This window comes from Peromyscus maniculatus, chromosome 21 (genome assembly GCF_049852395.1).
Source record: "Peromyscus maniculatus bairdii isolate BWxNUB_F1_BW_parent chromosome 21, HU_Pman_BW_mat_3.1, whole genome shotgun sequence".
Taxonomy (NCBI): domain Eukaryota; kingdom Metazoa; phylum Chordata; class Mammalia; order Rodentia; family Cricetidae; genus Peromyscus; species Peromyscus maniculatus.
In genome coordinates, this window is record NC_134872.1 from 44,119,204 (window position 1) to 44,144,693 (window position 25,490).

Genomic DNA, 25,490 nt, shown 5'->3' on the forward strand with positions numbered 1-25,490 from the left:
TAATGTCCCTCTCCTAGGTGTTGAGTTTAGATTCTTTAGATGAGTACAAAATAGAACTCGTGATTATATTTTCTGTGCAATGTGCTTTGTATTTTCCAAAAACTTGCATTTTCAAGAGAATTCTTGGATACAAATCCTGTACAATTTTCTGCTCGTCAGAATTAAATGCCATGTTTAAAATTCTTCATTAAAAATGTTTTCTTGTACCAGAGTTGACAAGGAAAAAGTCCAGCTCAGTTCTTTATTCACCTTAGTAGGCCATCATGAAGTGTTATTTCTCTTCACATACTTCTGCCACTTATCATTCTAGAGTTGGAGTAGTCATTTTAGTACGTTTAATTCCTTATCTGAGAAATGCCTCACCACATCTATTCCTTAAGAGATGAAAGTGAGCCCTCATGCTCACACAGCCAGTATTTACTAAATGCCTGCTTCCTGATAGAAAGACAGGCTCTGGGAGAAGCAGCTTAGGGAATAGGTTCAGAGGAGTACTGTTCTAATCGAATGTATTGTGCGGCGGGAGAGTAGGTAAAGATAAACATCAAAAACAAAACATGTTTTCAGGGTGACATGCCAATCTGGGCCTGACTCGATTTTGAGCAGTAGGAAGAAAGTTCTCTAGATGCTCAAAGAGTCTACAAGTTATATGGCTACCCAAGTACCTTAGCCTGCTGCTACCCTGGTGTGTACCTGACTGTGCTAGGTACTACTTACAGCAATCCTGGGTCTACTACCCATGAGCATGAGGAAGTTCAACACCCTCCCTAGCTTCTCCTCCAAGACAGGCAGAAGTCTGCTTCCCACCTCTTGAGAGGGTCTCTGTTACCTTCCTACCAGCCACTTAAAACATAAAAATGAGCCAGGCAGTGGTGGTGCACTCCTTTAATCCCAGCACTCGGGAGGCAGAGCCAGACGGATCTCTGTGAATTTGAGGCCAGCCTGGTCTACAGAGTGAGATCCAGACAGGTATCAAAACTACACAGAGAAACTCTGTCTCAGAAGAAAAAAAAACAAAAAAATGAAGATAACTTGATTCTATCATTGAAAACTAATCTGGAGCTTTTAAGAAATCAGAGTGGTTCATATACCATTTCCATTACCCTCAGAATAAAAGGTCTGTTTCTTAATTATTATCTTGTGGATATGGTGTTTTTTCTGCGTGTATATATGTATACCATGTGTATACAGGGCTTGAGGAGGCCAGAAGGGTGTAGGTGTAGGTGTCAGATCTGGAGCTATAGATGGTTGTGAGCCACCATGTGGACACTGGAAATTGATCTTCTGGAAGAGCAGTCCCAGTGTTCTTAACTGCTGAACTATCTCTCCAGCCCCAAGAGGTCTTTTTGTGGCACTGACTCTTCATTTAAAAAATAGAGTCACCATGAGATTGTTACATGGATGACATTTTACTGAGTAACTTCCACGGAGAAAAACAGATAATAATATGGCATTTTCCCTTTAGTTTCAGTGCAAATATAATATATATAATATGTAAGTATGAAATACAAAGGGTAATAATCTTTCATCTACACAGACATAAAATGAAAGACCTTTACATTATAATGCATTCTGCCTTCTGTCATGAAGGGAGGTAGGTGTACATTGAAGTGGAAACTTACACACCTTCCATCTCTCCTTTCCTATTTTAAGTTTTGAGAAGACTTGTCTGTTTTCCCTTGCAGCTGTAGCTTGGACAGCAGGCTTCTAGGAGAGCACTGCTAAGCTGCAGTAATGGTAACTCCACAGTCAAAACAGCAACCTCTTAAAGAGACAGTCGTCTTCATTTGCTTGTCTTTTCCTGGAAACTTTTTTTGCAGGGCAGGGAATTGAGGTTGTTTTGTTTGTTTGTTTGTTTTCTGTTTGTTTGTTTTGGGGTGGATTTTGTTTTGTTTTGTTTTCAAGACAAGGTTTCACTGTATAGCTTTGACTGTTCTGGAACTGGCTCTGTAGACCAGACTGGCCTCAAACTTTGAGATTCACCTGCCTCCGCCTCCTGAGTGGTGGGATTAAAGGCATGCCCCACCACCACGCAGCTTACCCTGTTTACCCTGTTACCCTGAGTTTCTTTAAGTGTGCCAAGTCAGTTGAGTTAATTCATTCCTGAAATTAAGTGAATATTTAATGTATAATGTGGAGTTTCATCAGATGCTAAAAGGTAATTGTTGGCCCCATACCAAAAATAAGTGTAAAGATTTGCTAGATGAAAGGACAGCACATCTCATAAAACCAAGACTCTGTCCCTGGCCATCTTTATGCACTGAGTCCTGCTCACTATGTTGTACATCAGGCCGACCTCTCCTGGCATGGACACTATACTGTGCTTGAAAAAGACAAGAGAACTTCCTTTGGAGGAACCAGATGGCTTTCGTCCTGTGCAGCAGGCTGCTTTGGCTGCTGTATTGTGAGAATATTCTCTCAGATATGTAGGAGTCCAGCTCTGACCTGTCAAAGAGTTCTTAGGGGGAGGAGAGAGGAATGAGGAAGTATTAAATAGAAATATAGGCTGAGACAACAAGAAAGGCAGGAAGGAAGAGGACATCAGGGGCCAGCCACCCAGCTACACAGCCAGACACAGAGTAAGAAGGAAAGAAAAGGTGTACAGGAATAGAGAAAGATAAAAGCCCTGAGGCCAAGAATAGATAATTTTAAGTTAAGAAAAGCTGGCAAGAAACAAGCCAAGCTAAGGCTGGGCATTCATAAGTAATAATAAGATAAGCCTCCGTGTGGATTCATTTGGAAGCTGGGTGGCGGGACCCTAAAAGAACAAAGAGCAAAAACAAACACCACTCAGTTGTGCAGAAATCTTGCTGTAAAGTTCCATTCCCACTAAAGGCAGTTTAAGGACTTAATGTATCTGTGGGCATACATGCATTCATATACATACATGCATATATGCATGACCTCAGAAGCTAAGCAGAACCAAGCCTAGTTAGTGAGTGGATGGGAATTCCAAGGCTTAAACTGCCAGTTGAAAGCAGCTAACTCTGTGTGAGTTACCTACTTGTCTCAGTTCAGTAAATAACCACTGTTAACTCCACTGCTCTGTCTTTTCTCAGGGTGGCACCTGAGTCCTAGGAATGGGTTTATCCATCACGGGCATTTGAATGTCCACTTGGACCTTGCTGGACTCTAAAGAAAGTTCTGTTCCTGTACATTCCTGGGTCTCTGTCCCTACTAGACCTTCTGAATGCCCAAAGGCATCATGCTATATATTATTCTAAAGTCTTCGGTGTTTGTTATGGCTAACCACTGGCCTCTTCCTGACTTTAGTGGTGGGAGCCAGGGAATGTGACCATAACTTTTTGCCTTCATGTTCTTCAGCAGACTGTAAAAAGGCAAAGGTCCAAAAAGAGCTGCACTCCTGAAGGGGGCCTGCCCCCACTTTTTCCCCCAGGGTACTCTTGAGCAAGGAGAAATGAGGAATATATAGATAGAAATATAGAGGAGGGAGACAGTTAGAAACACAGGATAACTCGGGAGGGCCTGGATCAAAACCCACCAGCCCCTTCTGTCTCTTCTAAAGAAAGGGCTTTTAAAGGAATGCCAAGGGGTGGGGCAAAGACCTCCTCCCCCCAGCACAGCCCACTGCAGACCATCCTAAGCACCTGGTGACCATGCATCCATGCATGTAATTAAGCCATCCACTAATGCAGCCCTGCTGTGTAAAGCAAGCTCAGCTCTCACTAGAAAACCTTTGTGTTTCCCACAGCTTCCTCCTAGTTTTTTAAAGAGCCCCTCATGCACCTCAGATAAGCTGGTTCTGTCTTAGGTTGTCCCCTTCATCCAGACAACCCTTACCCATCTTGGAGGTACACTTCCCATCAAGTGCCCTCTGACTTAAGTTGGGAAGCTGGCAAGAAGAACGTTGTCCATCCCTGACTCTCAGCCTCTGGCAGAAGGGTGTACTAAGTTTTAGCTCAGCTCTGGCCCAGGTTCCTATTGAGCTTACAACAATTCACAGCAATCTCCATAGCTGCCACATGTCCCAGTGTAGGAGTGGAAGATGATAAAGAAGGCATATCTTTTTTTGGAATGGGTCTTAAGGTATCTGTAACAACCTTAGCTGTGCCAAGCCCTTTTTAAATAAATAAACTCTTGATGCAAACCATATCAGAAAAACTACATCAAACTTAAAGATTCCCTTAGCTTTTACCAAACTCTGTTCATTAACATCAACATAATTCTAGTATGAATGTTACATATTTACAACTAGCATGGCTATTTACTGTATGTTATTTACACTTCTTACAAACTTATATCACTATACACATTTACATTTTATGAATTTACATTAGACATTTAGACTTACATTCAACATTTACACTTTTCACAAACTCACATTCAACATGTACTTATTTATATGTCTTACAAGCTTATGTTCATAAGGAAACTCTATAGGACTACCTTAGCAAATATCTAGAGATTTCTTAACTATTTACCAAGCTTATAGAAAAGACTTTTTAACTAACATCTAGAAGAGATTTCTTAGAAGAACTATTTACCAAACTTATATTCAAGAGGAAACTATTAGCAAACATCTAGAAAGAATCTCTTAACAGAACTTACCCATCAAACATCTAGAAGAGATTTTACATTATCTTCCAACAAGACAGAGAATAATTTTCTTTGGACTTCATTTAGAAAGTCGAAATAGTGCTGCTGCTAAACAGTACTTTATGCATTCCAGATCTTTTATAGAAACTCTATTAAGAGCTATCTCAGTTTATAGCAGGCCCAAAAAGGAAGAAAGGGGAATGAGGAGGAAAAAACCTCCTAAGGAACATTATGTTCTGAATTGCTCAGCTGGCAACTCCACAACAGTCAGTTTCCCATCAGGAGAAGATAGTTGTCTAAGCTGGAGTGGGGTTCCAGACCTGCAGCCTTCAGCAAGTTCCCCTATGTACCAAAAACATTGCTGAAACTTCATCCCAAACTTTTCAACAGTCTAGAGACCTCCTTATTCGCCTACTATCCCCAGACTACAAGATAGAACCCCAATATTGGGAAAATTGGTTTAGCTGCTTTTTTCACTCCAGTTTCTCTAGAGGAGAATGTCATTGGGGCTGACATTCCTCGGCTCCATACACCTCACCAAACTCTCAGACAGTTTTCCCCTTCTTAATTTTTTAAAGCTGCTCTTTAAGTTTACCATGAGCATTTTTTAATGATGCTGATATTTCTGATAGATTTTTATTAGCCCAATATTTCTGGCAAAGTTACTTGTTAATCAAAACTGCTACTGTTCAAAGGAGTCAAGAACATAGATGTTTCATGAAACACATTCTTCATTAGCTTAATCTGAGGAAGTACCTTTTCATGATTTTGTATTTTTACTTCATTCATCAGCTTTTCAATCCCTGATGTTATTTTTATTAGCAGCTGTGATATATACTCTGACCATGAGTTATTTAACTCAGACTGTAGTTGTAGCTTTTCAACCATTAGTAAGACAGCTAGATTTTTCTGGAGTTTGATCCCCATCTACAGTGCAGTCACTCCTTTCTGAACATATGCCTCCCCATTCCCCCATTAGACCTGCAAAAGAATCACCTATTGCAGGCTGTTTTTCTGTTATCAGTTTGGGAGAAGTAAAGCTAAGCTTTCTTAAAAGCAATGTTTTAAGTTGAGCATTTGAAAGGTGTGTTCCAGTTTGTCTGCCTTTTTTCCATACTGGCTTGCCTATGCTGTCTTGCTTCTGTGCGCTACATTTCCCAGGATGCCTTTCTCTATAGCATCACTATGTTTCAGACTTCATTTCCCAAGCTGCCTCTCTCTATATTGGTACACTACTACAAACTACCTTCCCCATAATGCCTCTCAGGTCCCATCAAACTTCAGTTTCCTTTACAGGGTTTGTTTTCCTGCTTTTTCTTTTTTCAACAGAAGATCTTTGAGTCAAGGTTTTTGCTTTTTTATTACGGGAGCTTGAGAGATTTCTTTCTCCCTCAGCTGACAATGATAGGTGTTTTTCTTTCCTGATAATGTCCCAGAACTGGGTTATACCCACCCGCTTGTGCATATTCAAGCAGGTCCTTTTGTGCCCCAAGCTTGCTCTTCCACCTTACCTGGTCAGTGAGAGAAAATGAAAGTACTTAAGATAAAGCTTTTCACATTCCTTTCAGAGAGACTTTTTCCCAGATAGATCTTTGTCTTGTTCCTTCCCCTCAGATGCAGAGCTTCAGATGTCTCAGGCCACGCCTTCAATCTTCTACTAACTGCTTCTGGAGGTAGGGGCTTCTTTCCCAGAATCTACCTCAGCTTTCCCATGCTGCCATTGCAGCTGCTACTTGGAACTTAGACCCTGCCCTTTTTTTTTTTTTTTAACTAGCAGCTTTCCCAGGTCCTGCACCTTTCGAGGAGGAATCTGTCCCTGCTCCATTTTTCTGTCTACACTGTCATCAGGCTCTAGTGTCAGGGAACTCTAGTCATTGTTTTTCTAATAATAGCTTCTAGGAGAGAAGATTTGCCATGTTCCAACAGGTTTTTTTTTTTTTTTTTTCTTAAAGCAATTACATGTGATGTCTCATACTGATAGAGGTTGTCTCCAGGTGAGTTAAATTTTTGCTCTTACAGAAAGAGGATCTGAGATAAAAAGTTCTGAAAGGCTTTTTGGTTTTTTTAAAGAGAGAGATTGCTAAGTTCTTCCCAAGAAAGCTTTCAGTTTTTGAGAAAGAAAGACTACCAAGTTTTCCCAAGATTTCTGCTCTCTACTTTTGACTTCATGGTCAAGAGGAAACTAATTCTCTTGGTACAGTGTTTCCATACAGTGGCAGTGTCGACAAACTGAAAGTTTTCTTTTACTCACATTTACCTCAGGGAAAATTCTTCCCTCTGCCACTGGGACCAAAAGTTTCCCACAGGAATCTTTTTCTTCCCATTCTTTCCTCTTTGATAGATTCCTCTTGATTTCTTCCCCATTTGCATTCATAGCCCCATAGTTAGAAAATTAAGGACATAGTTCCTCCATCTTGTTGCTTATCTTAGTCTATAATTTCTTCCAAATATTCCTACTATACTTTACTCTAAATTTTTTCTACACTATATTACTACACTGTCTTACATTTTTCCCTTAATTTTAATAGATAGAATTTTAAAAGAGAAAGAAAAATAAAGAAACCTTGATAGAGAGAGAGATCTACCCTGCAACCTCACTTGGGCATCTTTCAGCCCCTCATTCTTCCTCCTAAGAATAAAAAAAAAAAAAAAAAAAAAAAAAAAAAAAAAAAAAAAAAAAAAAAACCTTCATTTTCACTACAAAACTGGACTCGTCCAACTGCTTCTCATGGGGCTTTCTCCCCAAGCTTTTGCCAAGTCCCTGTGTCCCTGTTCAGTGGTACCATCTCAGAGGGGCCTGCCATCCACGTTTTCCATCCCAGGGACCCTTGAGCAGGGAGAAATGAAGAATATGTAGATAGAAATATAAAGGAGAGAGACAATTAGAAGCAGGATAGCCTCAGGAGGGCCTGGGTCAAAACCCACCAGCGCCTTCTATCTCTCCTAAAGGGCTTTTAAAGGAATGCTAAGGGGTGGAGCAAAAGACCTCCCCCCAGCACAGCCAAGTGCAAACCATCCCAAACACCTGGTGACAATGCACGTGGTCAAGCCATCCCCTAATGCAGCCCTGCTGTGTAAAGCAAGCTCAGGTCTCACTAGAAAACCTTTGTGGACTCCCACACACTCCCACTGTGGCCTCTGTAGATTTTCTCTGCTAGCCCCTGCACTGTGGGTATGGCCTCTGAGGGCCAGTTTACCCCACCCCACCTGCATTTCCTCTGATAATCCTGCATCCATTGCCTAAGCTTTCAGGCCCAGGAGTTGTCCTTGGCTGGCTCTGATAACCCAGTGGGTGCTGAGAAACGTAGCCCACCTCCTTGCAGTTCAGTATCTTTCAAACCATCCAGCTTCTCAAAGCTCTGCCTTAAAATACACAGTCCTAAAAGCAAAAGTAGCCTTGGAGTCCCTCCCAAAGACTTTGGGAGCAGTTCTCAACTTCCTGCAGTGAGCTGTTACTGTCTTGTTGAGTGGATCCTGGTGGCTTGGTTTGTTTAACTGAGAGATAACAAAATTGTTATAGGCACTTAAGAAAACCAAAAACATTTGTTCTCTAATTTATCTATTGCTCCAGCTTGCTTTCTTGTTTTGGAGCAAAACTTTGTATTAGCAAAGAGCTACAGTCAGTTTTCTCAGTAACTTTGCTGTTTGCTGTTGCAGTGTATAAGAGCACTTGCCAGCATGGCTTACTGAAAATTCAAGTAAACTGTCAGATTCTAGGCTGTCTTGCTCCTTTTTGAAAATACCTTTTAAACATATTTAAAATACAAGCTCTAAGGGTGTTTTTCTGTGTTTGTTCATTACTCAAGAAATATTTTTTTTCTTTTCCTGTAGTGCATCAAGCATTACACCAAGGCTAGAAAGAGCCCTGAGCATGAAAGTCTCATTATGTCATGCTAGGTACACATGCAGTCATGTCAAAGCATGCATGTGCATAAGATATGCCAAATCTCTAACTAAAGAATGACTAGAGAGCCATTGTTGTATGAGTGAGCTGAAAGGCTACTCAAAGAGAAGGGATGGTGTACTGGATAGTTTTATGCCAACTTGACACAAGCTAGAGTCATCTGAAAGGAGGAAACCTCAATTGAGAAAATGCCTGCATATAATCAGGCTGTAGGCAAACCTGTAGGACATTTTCTTTTCTTTCTTTTTTTTTTTTTTTTTTTTTTTTGGGTTTTTTTTTGTTTTTTTGGGGGGTTTTTTTTTTTTTGGTTTTTTTCGAGACAGAGTTTCTCTGTGTAGCTTTGCGCCTTTCCTGGGACTCACTTGGTAGTCCAGGCTGGCCTCGAACTCACAGAGATCCGCCTGCCTCTGCCTCCCAAGTGCTGGGATTAAAGGCGTGCGCCACCACACCCGGCTCGACATTTTCTTAATTAAAGATTGATGTGGGAGGCTCCAGCCCATTTGTGGGTGGTGCTACCCCTGGGCTGGTGGTCCTGGATTCTATAAGAAAGCAGGCTGAGCAAGCCATGGGGAGCAAGCCAGTAAACAGCACCCCTCTATGGCCTCTGCATCAGCTCTTGCTTCCAGGTTCCTGCCCTGTTTGAGTTTCTGTCCTGACTTCCTTTGATGATATGGCAGTAGAAACAAACACTTTTTTCCTCAAGCTAGTTTTGATCATGGTGTTTCGTCACAGCAATAGAAGCCATAACTAAGATTTGTGTAGATTGTAGACAGAGCTGTCAGTACAGGAGTGCAAGAATGCTGCTTCTGCCTCTGAACACTGAGCAAACAAGAAGAACACATTGATTCTGGTGGCTTTAGAGGCCCAGCATGGAATCGACTGATGCAAGTAGGATCTGGCGCGACCTTGTTGAATGAACAAGAATGCTGTTGTTTTTTATCTAAGTTGTTCTATTTACCAATAAAGAATCAGGAGTCAGATGTGGGGGTGAAAACCTGCTAGATCAGAGACGCTGAGAAGCAACCAGCTGACCTTCCTTTTTGGCTGGAGATGCAGCAAGAGAGCCATCCCAAACCAAAAAAGAAAAAAGGCCATTAATCTCTAAGTCCCTCCCTACTCCTTCCTGTGTCTCTCTGTCCATCTTCCTGTCTCCTTCGTGTTCTCTAGGCTAATTTCTGTCAACTAGTCTCTGGCTCTGCCCCCTGATCCAAGGTTAATTTTATTAACACAGTCTCAGATTTTTATAGTACAATCAAATATCCCGTAACAGAATGCAATATTTTTAATATTTGTTTTAGTTATTTGAGAATTGTATACACTGTGTTTTGATCATATTCACCCTCTCTCCCACAACTCCTCCCAGATACATCCCCTCTTCCTTACTCACTCAAGACCAGTTTGTGTTGCTCAAATATTCTCGGATGTGTGTAGTCTTCCACTAGACTTACCAGAAGGTACACTCCTCATAGAGAACACTATTCTCCTAGCAAGTAACAATTGCCAATAGCTACACACCTAGTAGTGGGGTTTCATGCCCAAGTTCCACTTCCATGCTGAGATTTGGTCTGGCCTGACCTTGCAGTGTCTTGGATGTGTGCTGTTGTAGCTGTGATGAGTTCATATATGCAGCTGCCTTCTGTCCGGAGGGCACTGTCTCCCTGTAGGCATCTGGCACCTCTGACCCTTACACTCTTTCCACACCATCTTCCTCAATGACCCCTTAGCCTTCAGAGGGCTGTTCAATAGATGTATTTCCTTTAGAGCAAAGCATTCTTCAGTCTCTTATTCTCTGTATCTTGGCCAATTGTGGGTCTCTGTATTAATCACCATGTACTGCAAATAAAAATGTCAGACGGGGTTGAGAGAGTTTTTAGGAGTAAGTTTAATATTATGCCCATTTAATAGAATCATAATGGTACGTTCGCCTCTAGGGCCAATGTCCTATCTAGCTATAGGTTCTTAGACCAGTAATGGTTCACCTGTAGGTTTCATCTTGGGGAGCAGTACTTAAATCCAATCAAAAAGTAGTTGGTACTCCCATAGTGTTCATACCATGATTGCAGCAGTGGGCACGATGAACGATTACTTGTCTACTCTAATAGCATGCATAACACTTTCTAACATTGTGAAAACTTTCCGATAGAGAGTAAGCTTCCAAATGAGTTCCAACTTGTTTTTCCCGTGTTACCATCAAGTTCTGGAGGGTAAACAAGCAAAGGCAACAGCCTTCGATGTTTGGGAGTCAGTGGCACCTCACTAGCCAGCAATCCCGAGAGAAGTCAGCCATGACTGGCACCGTGCTTTTAATCAGTCAGCCTCTGCTGTCATGCTGTTAACTCCTTTTTATATGTCTGTGTGTATATGTTTTAGGAAGGTTCCGTGGCAGTAAGTGGTTTTCCACAGGACATTTTCAAAGTGTCTTTAGTGTTAGTTATCCTTCCCATATTCCCTCCTTTACCCTGCCCCCGGCTCCCCCTTCAGTGGAATGCTTCCTGCTCCAGTGTTCCTATTCAGCTCTTGATATCAGTGTGTTCTGTCTTCCCTCACTTAAAAGTCCCTCCTTAGTAATTTCATAACCTCTGTTGGTGTTCCGGATGGAACACAAATGTCCAAAGTGTCAAAGCTAGCATCAAGAAGTGGGCGAGCATGCCCTTATCTGTCTTGTGTATCTGGACTGGCTCACACAGGATGATCGTTTCCATTTAACTGCAGATTTCATCATTTCATTTTTCTTTTTATTTATTCTTCTCTCATACAATACAACCAACAACAGTTTCCCCTCTCTCTACTTCTCCCCCGCAACATCCCCCACCTCCTCTCTCCCCAAGATTCACCCCTCCACCTTCCCCCAGAAAAAGCAGGGTTCCCAGGGACCAAGCACAGCGTAGAAAATTGCAATGAGACTGTGTGGTAAGGGGTATTGGTTGTTCTTGTTTTCCTGAGGCATCGAATTGTTATTAATCATTAAGTTATTAAATTGAGATCTCAAGTACTTTATGTAGGCACCTGGTGCTGTAACCTCCCCTCTTAGAACTGCCTTCATTTGGTCTCATCAGTTTGAGTATGTTGTGTTTTCATTTTCATTCAGTTCTAGGAATTTTTAATTTTTTTTCTTGATTTCTTCCCTCATGCAGTATTGATTTAGTGGTGTGTTTAGCTTCCATGAGTTGGTGTACTTTCCTAATATTGCTAATATTCAATTTTATTGCATGGTGGTCTAATGCAGTGCAAGGTCTGATCTCAGCTTTCCTGTATCTGTTAAGACTTGTTTTGTGTTCTAATATGTGGTCCATTTTAGAGAAAGTCCTGTGAGGTACTGAGAATATATATTCTTTAATGTTGCAGGAAGATTCTATATAGATAACCTCTTAGGTCCATTTTACTTATGAGTCATTTAATTCAGAGTTTCTCTATTTAGTTTATTTCCAGGTGGCCTGTCTATTGAAATCACCCACTATTACTATGGTTTTGCCATCTGTGGTTTTAAGTCTAATAATGTTTCTTTTATGAAATTGGGTCCTTCTGTATTTGGTGTATATATGTTTAGTATTATAATATCCTGTTCCTGGATTTTCCTTAACTGAATATAATGAGTTCTTCCTTACCTTTTCTGACTAGTTTTGAAGTCTTGTTTTGTCAGATACACCTGCTTGGTTTTTGGTTCCATTTTCTTGGAATACTTTTTTTTTTTCATCTTTTTACCCTAAGGTGGTATAGCTGTAGGTCATAAGATGTATTTCTTGGAGGTAGCAAAACAAAAAAAAAAATCATATTTTCTGGCCCAAGCAATTAATATGTTTCTGTTTCTTGGTGGGTTAAAATTATTCACATTAAGTTTTTTAAAATGTGTATTAATTTTCTTTTGCTTTTGTAGTTTTCAGTTAGACCTCTTTTGTAAAGATGTATTTATTTTTATTTTATATGTATGAGTGTTTTGCTTGTATCCATGTCTCTGCACCACATGTGTGTGGTACCTACAGAGGGCAGAAGATGTCTGGCCCCCAGGGACTGGAGTTACCAGTTAGGAGCTGCCATGTGGGTGCTAGGAATTGAATCCAGGTCCTCTGCAAGAGCAGCCATCTCCACATTAAGCCATCTCTCCAACCCCTACTAGACCTCTCTTGATTTAGTGTTCCAGAATTATTGTTCCTTGTGTGTGTTTAACCTTCTTTTCAGACATATGCATTCCTTCTAGTAGCTTGTGTAGAGGTAGGTTAGTGGTCATAAATTCCTCAAATCTTTTTATCATACAAAATTTTCTTTCTCCCTCTATTGTGGCTGACTGATTGTTTTACTAGGCATAATGTTCTGTTTTGGAATCTGTGGTCTTTCATAATTTGTAAAACTTCAGTTCTCTTCTGGTTTTCAATGTCTCCGATGAAAAATCTGCTATGATTCTGAAGGTCCTGCCTTTGATTGTGAGCTATCTTAATCTCTTGCTGTTTTCAATATCCTTTCTCGGTTTTGTGCATCAGTGTTTGGGCTATTACATGACACAGGGAGTTTCTTTTCTGGCCCTGTGTCATGGTTTGGTTTTCTGGAAGCCTCTTGGAGCTTGACAGGCACCTCTGCTTAGATTAGGGAAGCTTTCTGTTGGTCTTGTTGGCCTGGACCACTTCTCCTTCTGCCATAACTGTTCATCATGGATGTGGCTTTCTTATATAAAGTTCCACAGTTCCTGCATCTTTTCTTCTTGTTGGTTTGTTTGTTTGTTGCTGTTGTTGGCCTTTGTTTTGTTTTGACATTTTTTTTTTTGACTGAATGAGCCAATTCCTCTGCCCTTAAGACTGGATAGTCTCTGTCCCACTTGATCCAGTCTATTGGTGAGGCTTCCTTCTGATTTTTGTTTTGTTTGCTTGATTTTTTGATTCCTGAATTTTTCAAGTTTTTTCATTTTGGCTTGTCTTCAGAGATTCTCTTCCTTTATTATATTCTACTTTCATATCTTGTATTGTTTTCATTATTTCATTAAACGTTTGTGTTTCCGTGGTCTTAATTCAAGCATTAATTCATATTCTCTTTGAGTTCTTGGATCATGTTTATTATTGCTATTCCAAATTCATTGTCTTATGCATCCTCAAAGTTGCTTTTCTCAGGGGACATTACTATGAGAATACTAATTTTGGGGATAGTCTTGCTTTGGTTATTCATTATTATATATTTAAGATGGCACCTAGGCATCTGGAGCTAGATCATCAGTTCTGTTTCTTAGTATGGAAAACTTACCTGTATTTTGTTGAGTGTATTTCCTATTGCCCCAATTTGTCAGGTTGACCAGCTGTATAGGACTTTAGGTTCACTCTGGGCAAAGCAGTGTTGATGTTTGAGTGCAGTCTCAGCATGAGCTAAGTTATGTCTCTAAGCCCAGGAGACCTTCCATAAATCCATAAGATTCTCACAGCCAGTCTTCAGAAGTCCAGGGGGAATGCTCAGAACTTCCCCTCAGGTACGGGGTGCTGGTGAGTTGGCAGTGCAAGTCTAGGATCCCTGCCTGAGGAAGAAAGGCAGGGAGGTGGTGGAAGATGTTGTTGGTTGTTTTTTGTTTTTGTTTTGTTTTGTTTTGTTTTTTTAATTCTTTTACTCATTGGCTCTTTGGAGGCCTGCCACCCAGCTCCCAAATAAATACACATGGAGACTTATTATCATGGCCTTAGCTTGGCTTGTTTCTGGCCAGCTTTTCTTAACTTATCCCAGCCACCTTTTGCCTCTAGGCCTTTGTCTTTTTGTATTTCTGTATACCTTTCTTTACTTCTTACTCTGTGTAGGCTGAGTGGCCGCCCCTCAAGTCCTCCTCTCCTTCTCCTTCTTTCGCCCCTAGATCTGGTTTCCCAGATTTCTCCTCCTATTTATTCTCTCTGCCTGTCAGCCCCACCTATCCTTTCTCCTGCCTTGCTGTTGGCCATTTAGCTCTTTATTAGACTAATCAAGTGTTTTAGGCAGGCAAAGTAACAGAGCTTCACAGAGTTAAACAAATGCAACATAAAAGAATGCAACACATCCTTGCATCATTAAACAAATGTTCCACAGCATAAATAAATGTAACACATCTTTAATTAATACTCTACAACCAGAAGACACACAGGACACATGTTCCTCTGGCAACACACTGGGGTTAAAGAAGTTTCAGGTACACATCTTGTGAACCTTTCTGGAAAAGGGTGGTACTCAGGTCTTGGGAATAGGTGGAGTTGGGAGTGTGAATCTATTGTCTAGCTAGAAAAGAAGCCAAGTGTGGGTAGCAGGGCAGTGGCATGGGTTCATTAGGTAAAGAGAGTCTAGATTCCCTGCCTAGAGATGGGGAGGGGTAAGGTCACTGAGCCAGGGTGGATGGAATTATCAGTATGAGTTAGGCCTTCCTACCTGAAAAGGGTGCCAGAAAGAGCTTTAAAAGGCAGGCATGAAGCATGTGTTGCTAGGGCAGGTCATGAGGGTGAGTAGAATGCTGCTGTGGGGTCTGGTGCCTCTTCCTAGGGAGGGTGAGTCCACAGGTTGCAGGGATGAGTGGAATTAGTGGCATGGGCCTAGTGTCTGCCTACTGAAGAGGCCAAGTATGGACAGCAGGGATGTATGAAATACAGAGCAGGATAGGGTTGGTGCTGGGAGTCTGGACTGCTTGTCTAGGAATGGTGGCTAAGGACTTTTAGTGTGGGGTAAATAGGGTTAGTGGTGTGAGGGGGTACCAGAAAAGGTACAAGAAGGGAGGCACACATGGGCCATATGTTCCTCGGGCAGGTCTCAAGGGAAGAATATAATGTTTCAAGAATTATAAGTTGGGTATCTTCTAAGGCCATGGTAGTGAGAGAACTTAAAAGGTGTAAAGATTATGGAACTTATTTAAAGTGAGCCTCAAAACTGGTCTGCCTAGCAGCATCTTGTATGAAGGATTTTTTTTTAAGATTTATTTATTATGTATACAGTGTTCTGTCTGTATGCCTGCAGGCCAGAAGAGGGCACCAGATTTCGTATTGGATGGTTATGAGCCACCATGTGGTTGCTGGGAATTGAACTCAGGTCCTCTGGAAGAGCAGCCAGTGCTCTTAACCTCTGAGCCACCTCTCCAGCCCGAAATGTGTTTTAATTGTATCTTCTCCCCCACCACCACCACCACCACAATACTGTACATCGCACTGCAATATGTCAGCAGGTGCTGAGTATCAGTGATGATCAGCACTATTTTGGCTGGTCCCTTAGGTCAGATCTGAAGGAAAGACCTATGGTCCCTAGAGAACAGAAACATTCTCCTTTAAAGATACTAGGTTAAAACAAGTTGGCTCCACAGGCATTGGTATCTAAGGTCTTGATGCCATGAGTTTGCCCTCTTACTATTAATACTCCATTGAATTGGCAACATGATTTATTCTTACAAATCACCAGAGACAACCTGTTTATTAATTTTAGTCATTCAGGAGGACCTGATCTCTAGAAGGAAACAAGCTAAGGGCCATTGAGGTATGAGGTGGTGAAGAAAGCCCAAGGAAGAACTTTTCCTCATAAACGGGACAAGGGCCAAAGCACAAGTCAGTGAGAGGCTCCCCAGTGTCTCATCGGAGTTGATTTCAGCACATGGAGGAAGTGCAGGGGGAGCCTGCGTGTAGGCTATGCTTGCCGGACCCAGTGATGTGCTTCCTGCCACCAGCTGCAGTCTGCAGAGCACCCTTCGTGGGAGATCTCTAAAGCTGGGTGGCAACATGTAAGTTGTAGACAGAGCGTTTGTTATAAAATGTTGTTTTTCTATTTTCAGTAAATATTCAAGATGTGGTATTACAAGAGAATTTGGAAAAAGAAGATCAAATTCTGGTTTCCTTGGCAGGGTTAAAGCAGGTATGTTCATGACTGTGATACCATGTGTGTGTTCCATGGGCCAGCATTGTGCCTACTCTGGGATGATTCCCTTACAGTATATAGGACCATAAAGAGCCATTCACTGATATCAGGCCAGGTAGAGTTCCTTCTGAGTCTGTGCCTCCTCAGGCTCCTTACTCCTAGGGACTCTGTCTCACTGGCTTGTAGCCCAAATGGTTTTCCATTTCCCCATCAGCTGCCCCTACTTCCTCTTCCTACAAGACCCATTGCATTTGCACCTTACCTCAACATAAGGTTTGGTCATTTATTTACAAATACTTGGATGCTGTTGGAAGCACAGATGATAGTCATTACTTTCAATGGGCCTCAAGAGCCCAATTTACCTGCCCCTGGCAGGTCTAAGCAAGATGCAGTGTCAGTGAAAAGGAGCACGTTACTATCTGAACAGGCGGCGGGAATGGAACCACTTTCTGGCTGTGCAGCTGCGCAGATGGCACTTCCCACTGCATAATCAGCACAGTGCTAACCTGAACAGAGTCATGTCTTCATAACTTTGAAACAGTTGGGTTTTCACCAATGGTTCATTTCTTACAGTGTGATGTTAACATTCATACTCCAGTATTCTCCACTTCATCCATGGGGTATGTCCCAAGACCCTTCCCTAAATGCCTAAAATCACAGGTTTTACTGCATTGTCTATGTACTATATTTTTCCCTACACATAACTGACCTAAACTAAGGTTTAGCGATTAGACATGGTGAGGGATCACAAGAGCAACTGAGAAGAGAGTGACTGTAACAGCATAACATACATATATATATAGTGAGGGTTGTGTGCCCTCTCTCAAACTCACTGCCTGTGCTCTCCTCCTACAGAGATGTCAAGGTGCAGCCGTCCGTGATGAAGGAAGGTGGGGGATGGGGTGCTGTTGTATAAGACTTGGCTACTGTGGGGAAGTACTGTGATGCAGCACAGTTGATGAGCAGAGCAGCAGAGTACATGGCATGGGCAGTCTGGACGAAGGGTTGATTCCCATTAACTCCTCTGCAAGGTGTCTTGCTCAAGAAGGCAAGAGATTTCAGCATACTATTCAGGCTAGCACACAGCGTAAAGCTTAGGACCTATTCTTTCTACAAGTTCTCCTCATGCTCTAGACTTCTAGAAAGGAATTACAGTAGGAAAAACAGGTCAATGACTAGTTTACTTCAAATGTATGTGATGCTACCCAGCACTTAGCTACAAACTCGTTCATCTTTTTGTTATTTTCCTCTCCTTTGAAAATAGATCAAAGATATTCTGAAAGGTTCCCTGCGCTTCAACCAGAGCCAGCTGGAGGCTGAGGAGAATGAGCAGATTACCATTGCCGATGACCACTACTGCTCCAGTGGCCAGGACCAGAGCAACCCAGTTCCCGGGGCCACCAAGCAGGTACAGGAGTCTTGATGAATGCTTATGAGAATGAGCTTTCATGAAATTAAAGGAAGTTCCTCAGAGTTGGGAAGGACAGTCCTGCCAAAGAGAGCTAGTGGGGTGCTCCCCGTCAATGGCTGCCCATAGTCAAGGGTTTTGTTGCTATTGTTTGGGGGTTTTTAACCTTTGATTAAGCACGATGTCCATCCTTGGGACACAATATAAAATTGTTTACAGAAACTGACCCTCACTCTTCTTAGAGGACAGAGCATCAGAGTTAACACACCCACTGTGACCCCTTGTCTTTCGTGACGATATAAATCACATCACATAGTTAGGTCTGGCAGACCTAAAGCAATAGCATTTAGCTCCTTAAGCTTCATAAGCTTGATTACACTGTCTGTCCCATTAAAAGAAATCAATCTCTTTTCCCTGCAGCTTACCATATGTGGGGATTTAGGATTAACTAAGATTTGAGAACCCAAGTAGAATGGAAACTAGCCATGCCCAGGAATTCTCCCGGCTGTTTCTAGGTTTTTAGAAGCTAGCTGACAAATTGCCAGCACTTGTCTGGGTTAAGGCTTTTGTCCTGGAGATGTTCTAAAGCTTGTTCCTGTGTCTTTGGACTCCTGTGCTTTTTCCTTGGAGACTTTGTAGCTTTCAAGCCAAGAAATGTAAAGCCTTCTAGATGTTTTTATCTGAACCCCATTGACAGGCTTGCAGTTAGTATATTATTATCTACATATTGTGGCAGACTTTTAATTCTCCTCAAGTCTTTGCCCAGGATCTCTCTAAAAATGGTCCTGGAATGTTTAGAGCCCTGTGGAAGCACTGTCTTCAAGTGCTGTTTTGTTGTGTCTATCTGCTCATTTAAAATCAACAATTCCCAGGACCCAGGACCCAGCAGGATGCAGAAAGAAAGTGTCCTTTAAATCCAGAACTATGGAGTACTTTCTGTCCCAGGAAAGTTGATAGGGATTAGGAACTGCAGATGCTCTGCACAGCTTCTTCTGTTGCTCAAGAGCCCTGTGCAAACCTATCCTCCCCACCAGGTTCCTTAAGTGCCGGAGAGCCTCAAGGTGCTCCTAACCCTGCCTTGAGAAGCTGGTCAAGCACAAGCTGCATTCTCTGGTGGATGGGGTGCCTCATTAGCAGTCAGCACAGAATGCATGTCTCAACATTTAGTAGACATGCATTTTCCTCCTTAGCTGCATCCGAGATCAACCCAGGCTCTTTGTGGTTATCTGGTTTGCACTAAAAGGAGCCCCATGGCCTTGTCTTCATCTTCTGCAAGAAGCAGCTGATAGGAGGCAGGCTTATTCTCTGTCAGCCCTCTAAGGTCATTCTCTGCCTCGTGGTGGAGGGGCAGGTGCGGAGGTAAAGTGAGTCCTTACCGCACACTGGATCATCTTGGCAAGATTATAGCTTTGCTAGCTAACTTTGTTATTTCCAGACAGGGTCTCAATATGTAGACCAAGCTACTTTCCAAGTGCTAGGATTGAAAGTGTGAGCCAGCACCCCCAGCTAACCCCAAACTTTTACGTGTATCCATAGATATTAGTGACTGTCCGCTAAAAACAATAAAAATCCACTTAAATGTTGTAAAGGGAAAAATAATTGTGGACTAAAGTGCTATGTGTTTTTCATCTGAACTTTGCTTTTCATGATTTTCCGATTTATTTTTCTTGGTTTACTATTTATTGCTGGAACTTACCAGTTACCAACATTGCTCCAGGAGACCCGCACATGTGCACCCAAGATTAGCTAGCTGTGAGACAGGAAAATCACTCCAGATGTGGGAGCTCACATTCAAAAGCCAGCTTTGTGGGTCTGCCCTGCCGTCTCACCACACTGTGCCCGCAGAGTAGGAGATGCAGCCCTCACCCTGTCTCGTAGGTGTGAGATTCAAGCTCACAGTGGTTCCCTCGAGGCCGCTCCCAGGGTGGTGCCCTTGGCTTGGTGCTGGCTCCTGGGCCTTGCCCCCTGCAGTGCGGATACCGCCTTTCCTTGCAGCTTTTCAAACAGGAACTTGACTTCTGTCTCTTGGGAAGCAAGTGTTTGGTTTCAGAGGCTCGCAAGGCCGTACTGGCTCCACACCACTACCACGTGTCAGAGCGTCAGGGCCATGGAACAACCAAATGGGGTGCAGGGTGAGATGGCCACCTGGCCGAGACAGCCACCCTGCTCGCAGGCCCCTGCGCAGTGTGGCCGTTCCTGTGCTCACCATCTCCTCTGGTCTTGACTCCACAGGCCTCTTCAGAGCTGCCAGGATGTACGGGTGGAGGGACCTCAGATGACTTCATTCTCGTTTCCAGAGAAGATGAGGGGCGCAGTGCCAGGGGGGCCTTGGCAGGCCAGTCCCAGCCTCTTCTCCCCCTCAGAAGCACATCCGGGAAAAGCAGAGCCCCAGCCTGCTCCCCACTGGTGTTCTCAGACCCGTTGATGGGCCCCGCCTCAGCTTCCTCCAGCAACCCCAGCTCCAGCCCTGATGACGACAGCAGCAAGGACTCTGGCTTTACCATCGTGAGCCCCTTGGACATCTGAACACAGGGACCCCACTAGTGGAGACCCTGCTGGACCAGTGTTTCTTTCCCAGCATGCATTTGGCATTGGCACAACCCTTTGGAACCATTTAGAAAGAGGTTCCCTCTTTCAATGCGCTGTGTTCACCATAAGTGCAGACAGACCTTTCCAGGCCCTTCTGCCCCTGTGCCCCTTGCTCCGAGTTAGGGCTAGCTCCGTGCCCACTGTCAGACCAGACCACAACCGAGCCAGCTGTCTTCCAGGCCCTCCTCCCCAACACCTGTCAGTTACACTTGGAAGGAAGGGCTGCTTTCAAGACTCCCTTTTATCAAAGCTTCAGCCACGGGAAAATTGTTGACACTGTGGGAATCTGGCAGGCGGCCTCAGTCTTGCCTTCAGAAGCCCAACCGCAGACTCACGGCAGCAGAACAGAGTGAGTGCCTCCCGGCCTGGGCTCGTTTCCCAGCCCTGGGTTGATAAACTTCAGCCATTTCTGTTCCTCTCTGAGAAACTGCATTTCACCTTCTAGACTCTCCATAGCCAGGAAGCAAGGTGGCTGTAAGCTCCAGCGGCCTGTTCAGTGAACACAAAGGAAAACCACACTCACACCACCCAGAGCCAGACCCCCACTTGGAATTAGATTTGGAGTCCCTTCCACGGGAGCAGGCTTACTAAAGAACATTCCAGGTGCCAGAAGATGCAGAGCTCCTGCTCACCCCTTTCCACTCTGGGCACTCAGTTGTAAACTGCACCCAGGCACCACTGCTAGGATGGGTCTTCCTGCCCCATGCCCCTGCCTGGGCTGGCATAGGTGTGACACTCCTCGGTTAGCAGAGTACAGGGCTGTATCAGGCACAACACATCTTTCTTGCACAGAGAAGGGCTTTCTGTGCCCAAGCAGGTGTTCTGGGGACAGTGGGGATTGTTGGCAGAGGCAGCCCGTTCTATCTGCCTCTGTCCCTGTCCTTCGAGGGCAGCAGAGCTCTGGGCATTGACACCCCCCCCCCCCAGCACTGTCTTTCTCTGCAGACAGGTGTGCTAATGTCAGGATGCTGCCCATGCTCGAGTCATCGATGAGGATTTCTCCTTAGCTGGGCTCCATAGCAGGGCTCATGACTCACATGGTAGCAAGGCTCAGCCGTGCCTGGTGAGCTACGCCCCGGCCTCTGCCTAGTCCTCCCAGCACTCTGAGGAGGACTAGTTCGATGTCCCATAAAGATCCTCTGTAAGAACCAGGACCACCACATGATGGACATCCATCCCCTGAGGGTACCCTTAGACCTAAGATAGGAATATTGACTCACCCCTCCAGCCCGGGGACAGTACTGGCCATGTCTGTCCCAGCTGGGGCACTGTCCCCAACATTCCCTTTGCTTTGAGAATAAGGGTCATAGCTGAGTATTACTAGCTATTCACGGGGCCAAGAAGGTGACAGGCTGATTCCTTACCATTTGAATGGGCATTTCATAGTCCCTAACCTACCTGATATGCCCCCCCCCAATCCTCTGCTTGTGTGGGTGCCACATGAGAGCTCCTGTGTTCACACTGAGATGTTTCTGTGGTCCCCAGTCAGTCCACTCTCTGCTTGGAACAAACAGGAATGGAGAGTGTGGTCTTTTCTAAGTGACTCCGTTCTTCCTGGTTGAACATTGCGTCCTCTCTGTTACCTGCATTGCTGGTACAGAATGCATTCCTTCCCTGTGATTTTATCAGGTACTTCTGTCGAATTGCACATTTTAAAATCCTGGATATATAGAACCTTTTTCTTTAACCACGTGGTAATCATCAGTTCTAATCGCTCATGTTTTGATTATAGCAGCTAAATACAATTTTATATATACGCCAAGCTTAGATTAAGCCCTGTTGTCATCTAGTTTTTTATACATGTCTCTGTGTTTCATGCTGTCCTCTCTGATCAGATTAGAATTGTGAGTTCAAACATACTGTGTGCTACACAGAGGGTTATAGCCTTGCCTTATCTTACGAGTGTGCCGTGGTCGCGGGACCTTCCTGGCTTAGTTTGCCAAAGATGACCTGCTGTTCCTCACTCGCTACAACTTGAAAAGAAATGACCACGCCGCCACATGAGTGGGACTCTAGAACACAGCCACCTCCCTGTGACCTGCCTCCTTGGAGGGCTGGCTACCAGCACGGGGTGGGCTGTGCTGGCCAAGCCTGCCAGTGCCACCTTTCATGTCAGAGAGCTGAGCAGATGCAGAACTATCTCCGAGCATGACCTGCTGCTGCTCATGCAGGCTGCTTTCTGCTTTTAAAAGTTCTCCGAGTGACCACCGAAGGACAGAGTGGGAGTGCCTGTGGCCACTGTCACCCCTACATCAGTCTGAGTTCCAGCATGAGTGCTCATGAGGACACCTCCTCCTTTGGTAGAGGGACCCATTCGATGTGTCCTCATAAGGACTGTTTAGAACTGGGAGAACATCCACTTCTTTTAGCTCTGAGGTCAGGCAAGCATGGAAGCGCCTGGCCAGGCAGGACTGCTGCTGGCCACGGCTTGACCTCACCTGCTTTTCCTTCCTTAGCAACATGGGCAACCTTACCTGCAAGAGACCCCACTGCTTGTCTGCCCTTGTCAGCAGCGGGTCAAGACATCTGTGTGACGGGTGTGAAGTGAGTGGTTCTGGAAGTGCCACCATTGACAGTGCGGACTGCAGAGGAGGCCTCCTGATGTGGGGGTCCCTGCCCATGTCAGGCTCCTGCAGCACAGGATTTGCCACAGGGTAGGGATGGGGGAGGCGGTCAGAGCACTTTACATCTTAAATGACACAGGGGAGACGAAGAGTGCAGGGGACACCTGTAGTTTAGAGGAGCCAAGGGCCCAGCAAGTGAGCAGTCACTTGGCATAGGTTCAGGCAGCTTCAGGGGCCCAGCCAGCCAGTGATCATCCTGTGTCCCAGCAGCTTCAAGCCATCACGGGGTACAGGAACTAGATCACGTGACCCAAACTTCTCCTGCTAATCATAGCCACGTGTGTGCCACAAGTGCCTCGCCCTTGTCCCCAGCTGTCCAGCGTTGCGGGAACTTTCTCCTGCATAGCTCTGCTCTCTACCTGAGAAAATGAGAGGAGCTGGTGCCGCACACCTTTGATCCCAGCACTCTGGAGGCAGAGGCAGGCGTTTCTCTGAGTTCGAGGCCAGCCTGGTCTACAGAGCAAGTTCCAGAACAGCCAGGGCTGTTACACAGAGAAACCCTGCCTCAAAAAAGAAAAAGAAAAATGGCTGCAATGGGTGCCGTCTTCCTGCCAAAGAATTACAACCCATTATGACCATGCGGAGATGGTCATTCACCTTTCCACAGTGTCCCTGGCCCTCAGCATGGCATAGCCAGCTCCTGCCTCCTTGTTCCTACCCTGAACCACAGCCACTCAGTGGCCAAGCAAAGCCCTGCTGTCGAATTCATAGCTTCCCTGTCCTTCAGTTAGCCAACTGTAAATAAGACCTTGTCCCTATCTGCTACCTGTGGCCAGTGGCCTTAGCCCCCCTCCCCCCCAGTCTCCAGTTCACCCCTCCTCTAAAAGAGGAGGCAACCTCTTTACCCCAGAGAGTATGTTCCCACCCTGGTGTGTTCTACCCAAGCCACACCCATCCCCCTTCCTCTGCTTGATCCCTGCTACCAAGTCTGCTTTAGAAGTCCAGCCCTGCCCGGCAGGCAGCCCTTAGGAGACTCCATCCAGCTCCACCCACACTGCATCCTGAAATCTCACACTCTGGTTTCACTTTGCTATGAGTGAGCCAAGTCCTGACTGAATGTGTCTCGCTGACATAGATGCTGCAGGTCGAGAACTCCAAGGCCTCAGCCCCACTCACAGCCTTACCCCAGTGAGGCTCAGAGGAATGGCAAAGCCTTCCTCCTGAGTCCAACTACGAATGATTATGGTTGATTGGCCAGTGTATGCAAAGATGTTTACAGCCCAAGACTGCTTAGCTACAGAAGCCTCCTTCAAAGACTAGATAACCCCTCCCTCTGTGCTGTGCCTAATAAACACACAGCCTCCAGGTAGGGCAGTGGTAGACTCCAAATTTTACTATGTGGGTGTCTGTGTGTTGCTGTGGGATAATGCTTTTGTACACTGATCTAATAAAACGCTGATTGGCCAGTAGCCAGGCAGGAAGTATAGGCAGGGTAAGCAGACAAGAAGAATTCTGGGAAGAGGAAGGCTGAGTCAGGAGATGCCTGCCTGCTGTCCAGGGAGCAGCATGTAATGGCACACAGGTAAAGCCATGAAACACGTGGCAACATGTAGATTAACAGAAATGGGTTGATTTTAAGTGTAAGAGCTAGTCAGTAGTTAGCCTGAGCTAATGGCCAAGCAGTTTTAATTAGCATAAGCCTCTGTGTGTTTACTTAGGTCTGAGTGACTACGGGAGGGACTGGTAGGTAAGAAAGGTTTGTCCCAACCGCAGGCCAGGTGGGACACAGGAAAACTTCAGCTACCGTGTGTCTTACTTTGCTAATTCCGTGCGTCCCCAGTCAGAGTTCCAGAACCAAGTCGCACACAGCACGGCAGACCTTGTAGAACACAGGTGTAGCGCCATGCCTTCCCCGGTACGTCACAGGCAAACCAGCTGGTGGAGGTGGTAATTATGTAGGGCTATTGTTTCTCCTGTGCCCACACTGATGGCTCATCTCTGAGCTCCTGTCCTGAGGCCACAGGTCGTTCTCAGCCTGTCCTCCTGCTGCATTGTGTACTCATAGGAAGTCAACAGACCCCATGCCCTCCTTGAAAAGAGGCCCACACATTAGCCACTCCTGTTTACTGAGCATCTGACGTGTCTACGCTGCCCGGAGCTAGAGACTCGCCATGAAAAGATGGGCCTCTGGCTTTTTGGAACTTGCAGTCTGACCAGTGAGATGCAGCACTCAGCAGATGAGCAAACGGGACACCAGCAGCAGTGGTGGGGGTAGAGTCCACTGCTCCCACAGGAGCACAGGGAGGCCAGAGGCCTGCGACGGACCAGTGTCTAGCCCCCTCCCAGGTAGGGACACGGGAAAGGACATCACTGGAGCCTCATTTCACCATCTGAGGGGTGGGATGCTTAGACTGCCAGCCCTGCAGCTGTGGGATTACACCTGGTTGTCACCCTCATAGCTCACGGGGTGGGTTCTGTGTCTTGGACAGTGTGCTCAGCCCTCAAGCCCACAGCTGGCCGGTGAAGCCTGGGATGGCATCAGCCTCTGGGCTCAAGGCCCTGCATGACCAAGGCAGCTTCCTAGGCTTTAATCCACAACAGCCAGCACTGGAGCCCAGACCTCTGACTGGCCAACTGAAGAGGGGCA

General features: G+C 44.9%; 1 protein-coding gene and 1 long non-coding RNA gene across 33 annotated transcripts in view; one reads left to right on the top strand and one right to left on the bottom strand.

The window, feature by feature from the left end:
• The window catches only part of LOC143269934 (uncharacterized), a 30,785-nt gene extending 23,606 nt beyond the window's left edge, over positions 1-7,179 (bottom strand). Inside the window, exon 1 of the long non-coding RNA XR_013046739.1 lies at positions 4,567-7,179. This is a non-coding gene — a long non-coding RNA (uncharacterized LOC143269934). The remainder of the gene's footprint in view (positions 1-4,566) is intronic.
• Positions 1-22,052, top strand: part of Tbc1d5 (TBC1 domain family member 5) — a 453,313-nt gene extending 431,261 nt beyond the window's left edge. For all 32 annotated transcript variants that reach the window (XM_076557560.1, XM_076557565.1, XM_076557572.1 and 29 more), the window contains 3 exons: positions 16,200-16,279; positions 17,547-17,690; positions 19,923-22,052. In XM_076557560.1, the coding sequence (XP_076413675.1) occupies positions 16,200-16,279; positions 17,547-17,690; positions 19,923-20,216 (518 nt within the window). In that variant the 3' untranslated portion in view covers positions 20,217-22,052. The remainder of the gene's footprint in view (positions 1-16,199; positions 16,280-17,546; positions 17,691-19,922) is intronic.
• Positions 22,053-25,490: the final 3,438 nt, after the last annotated feature.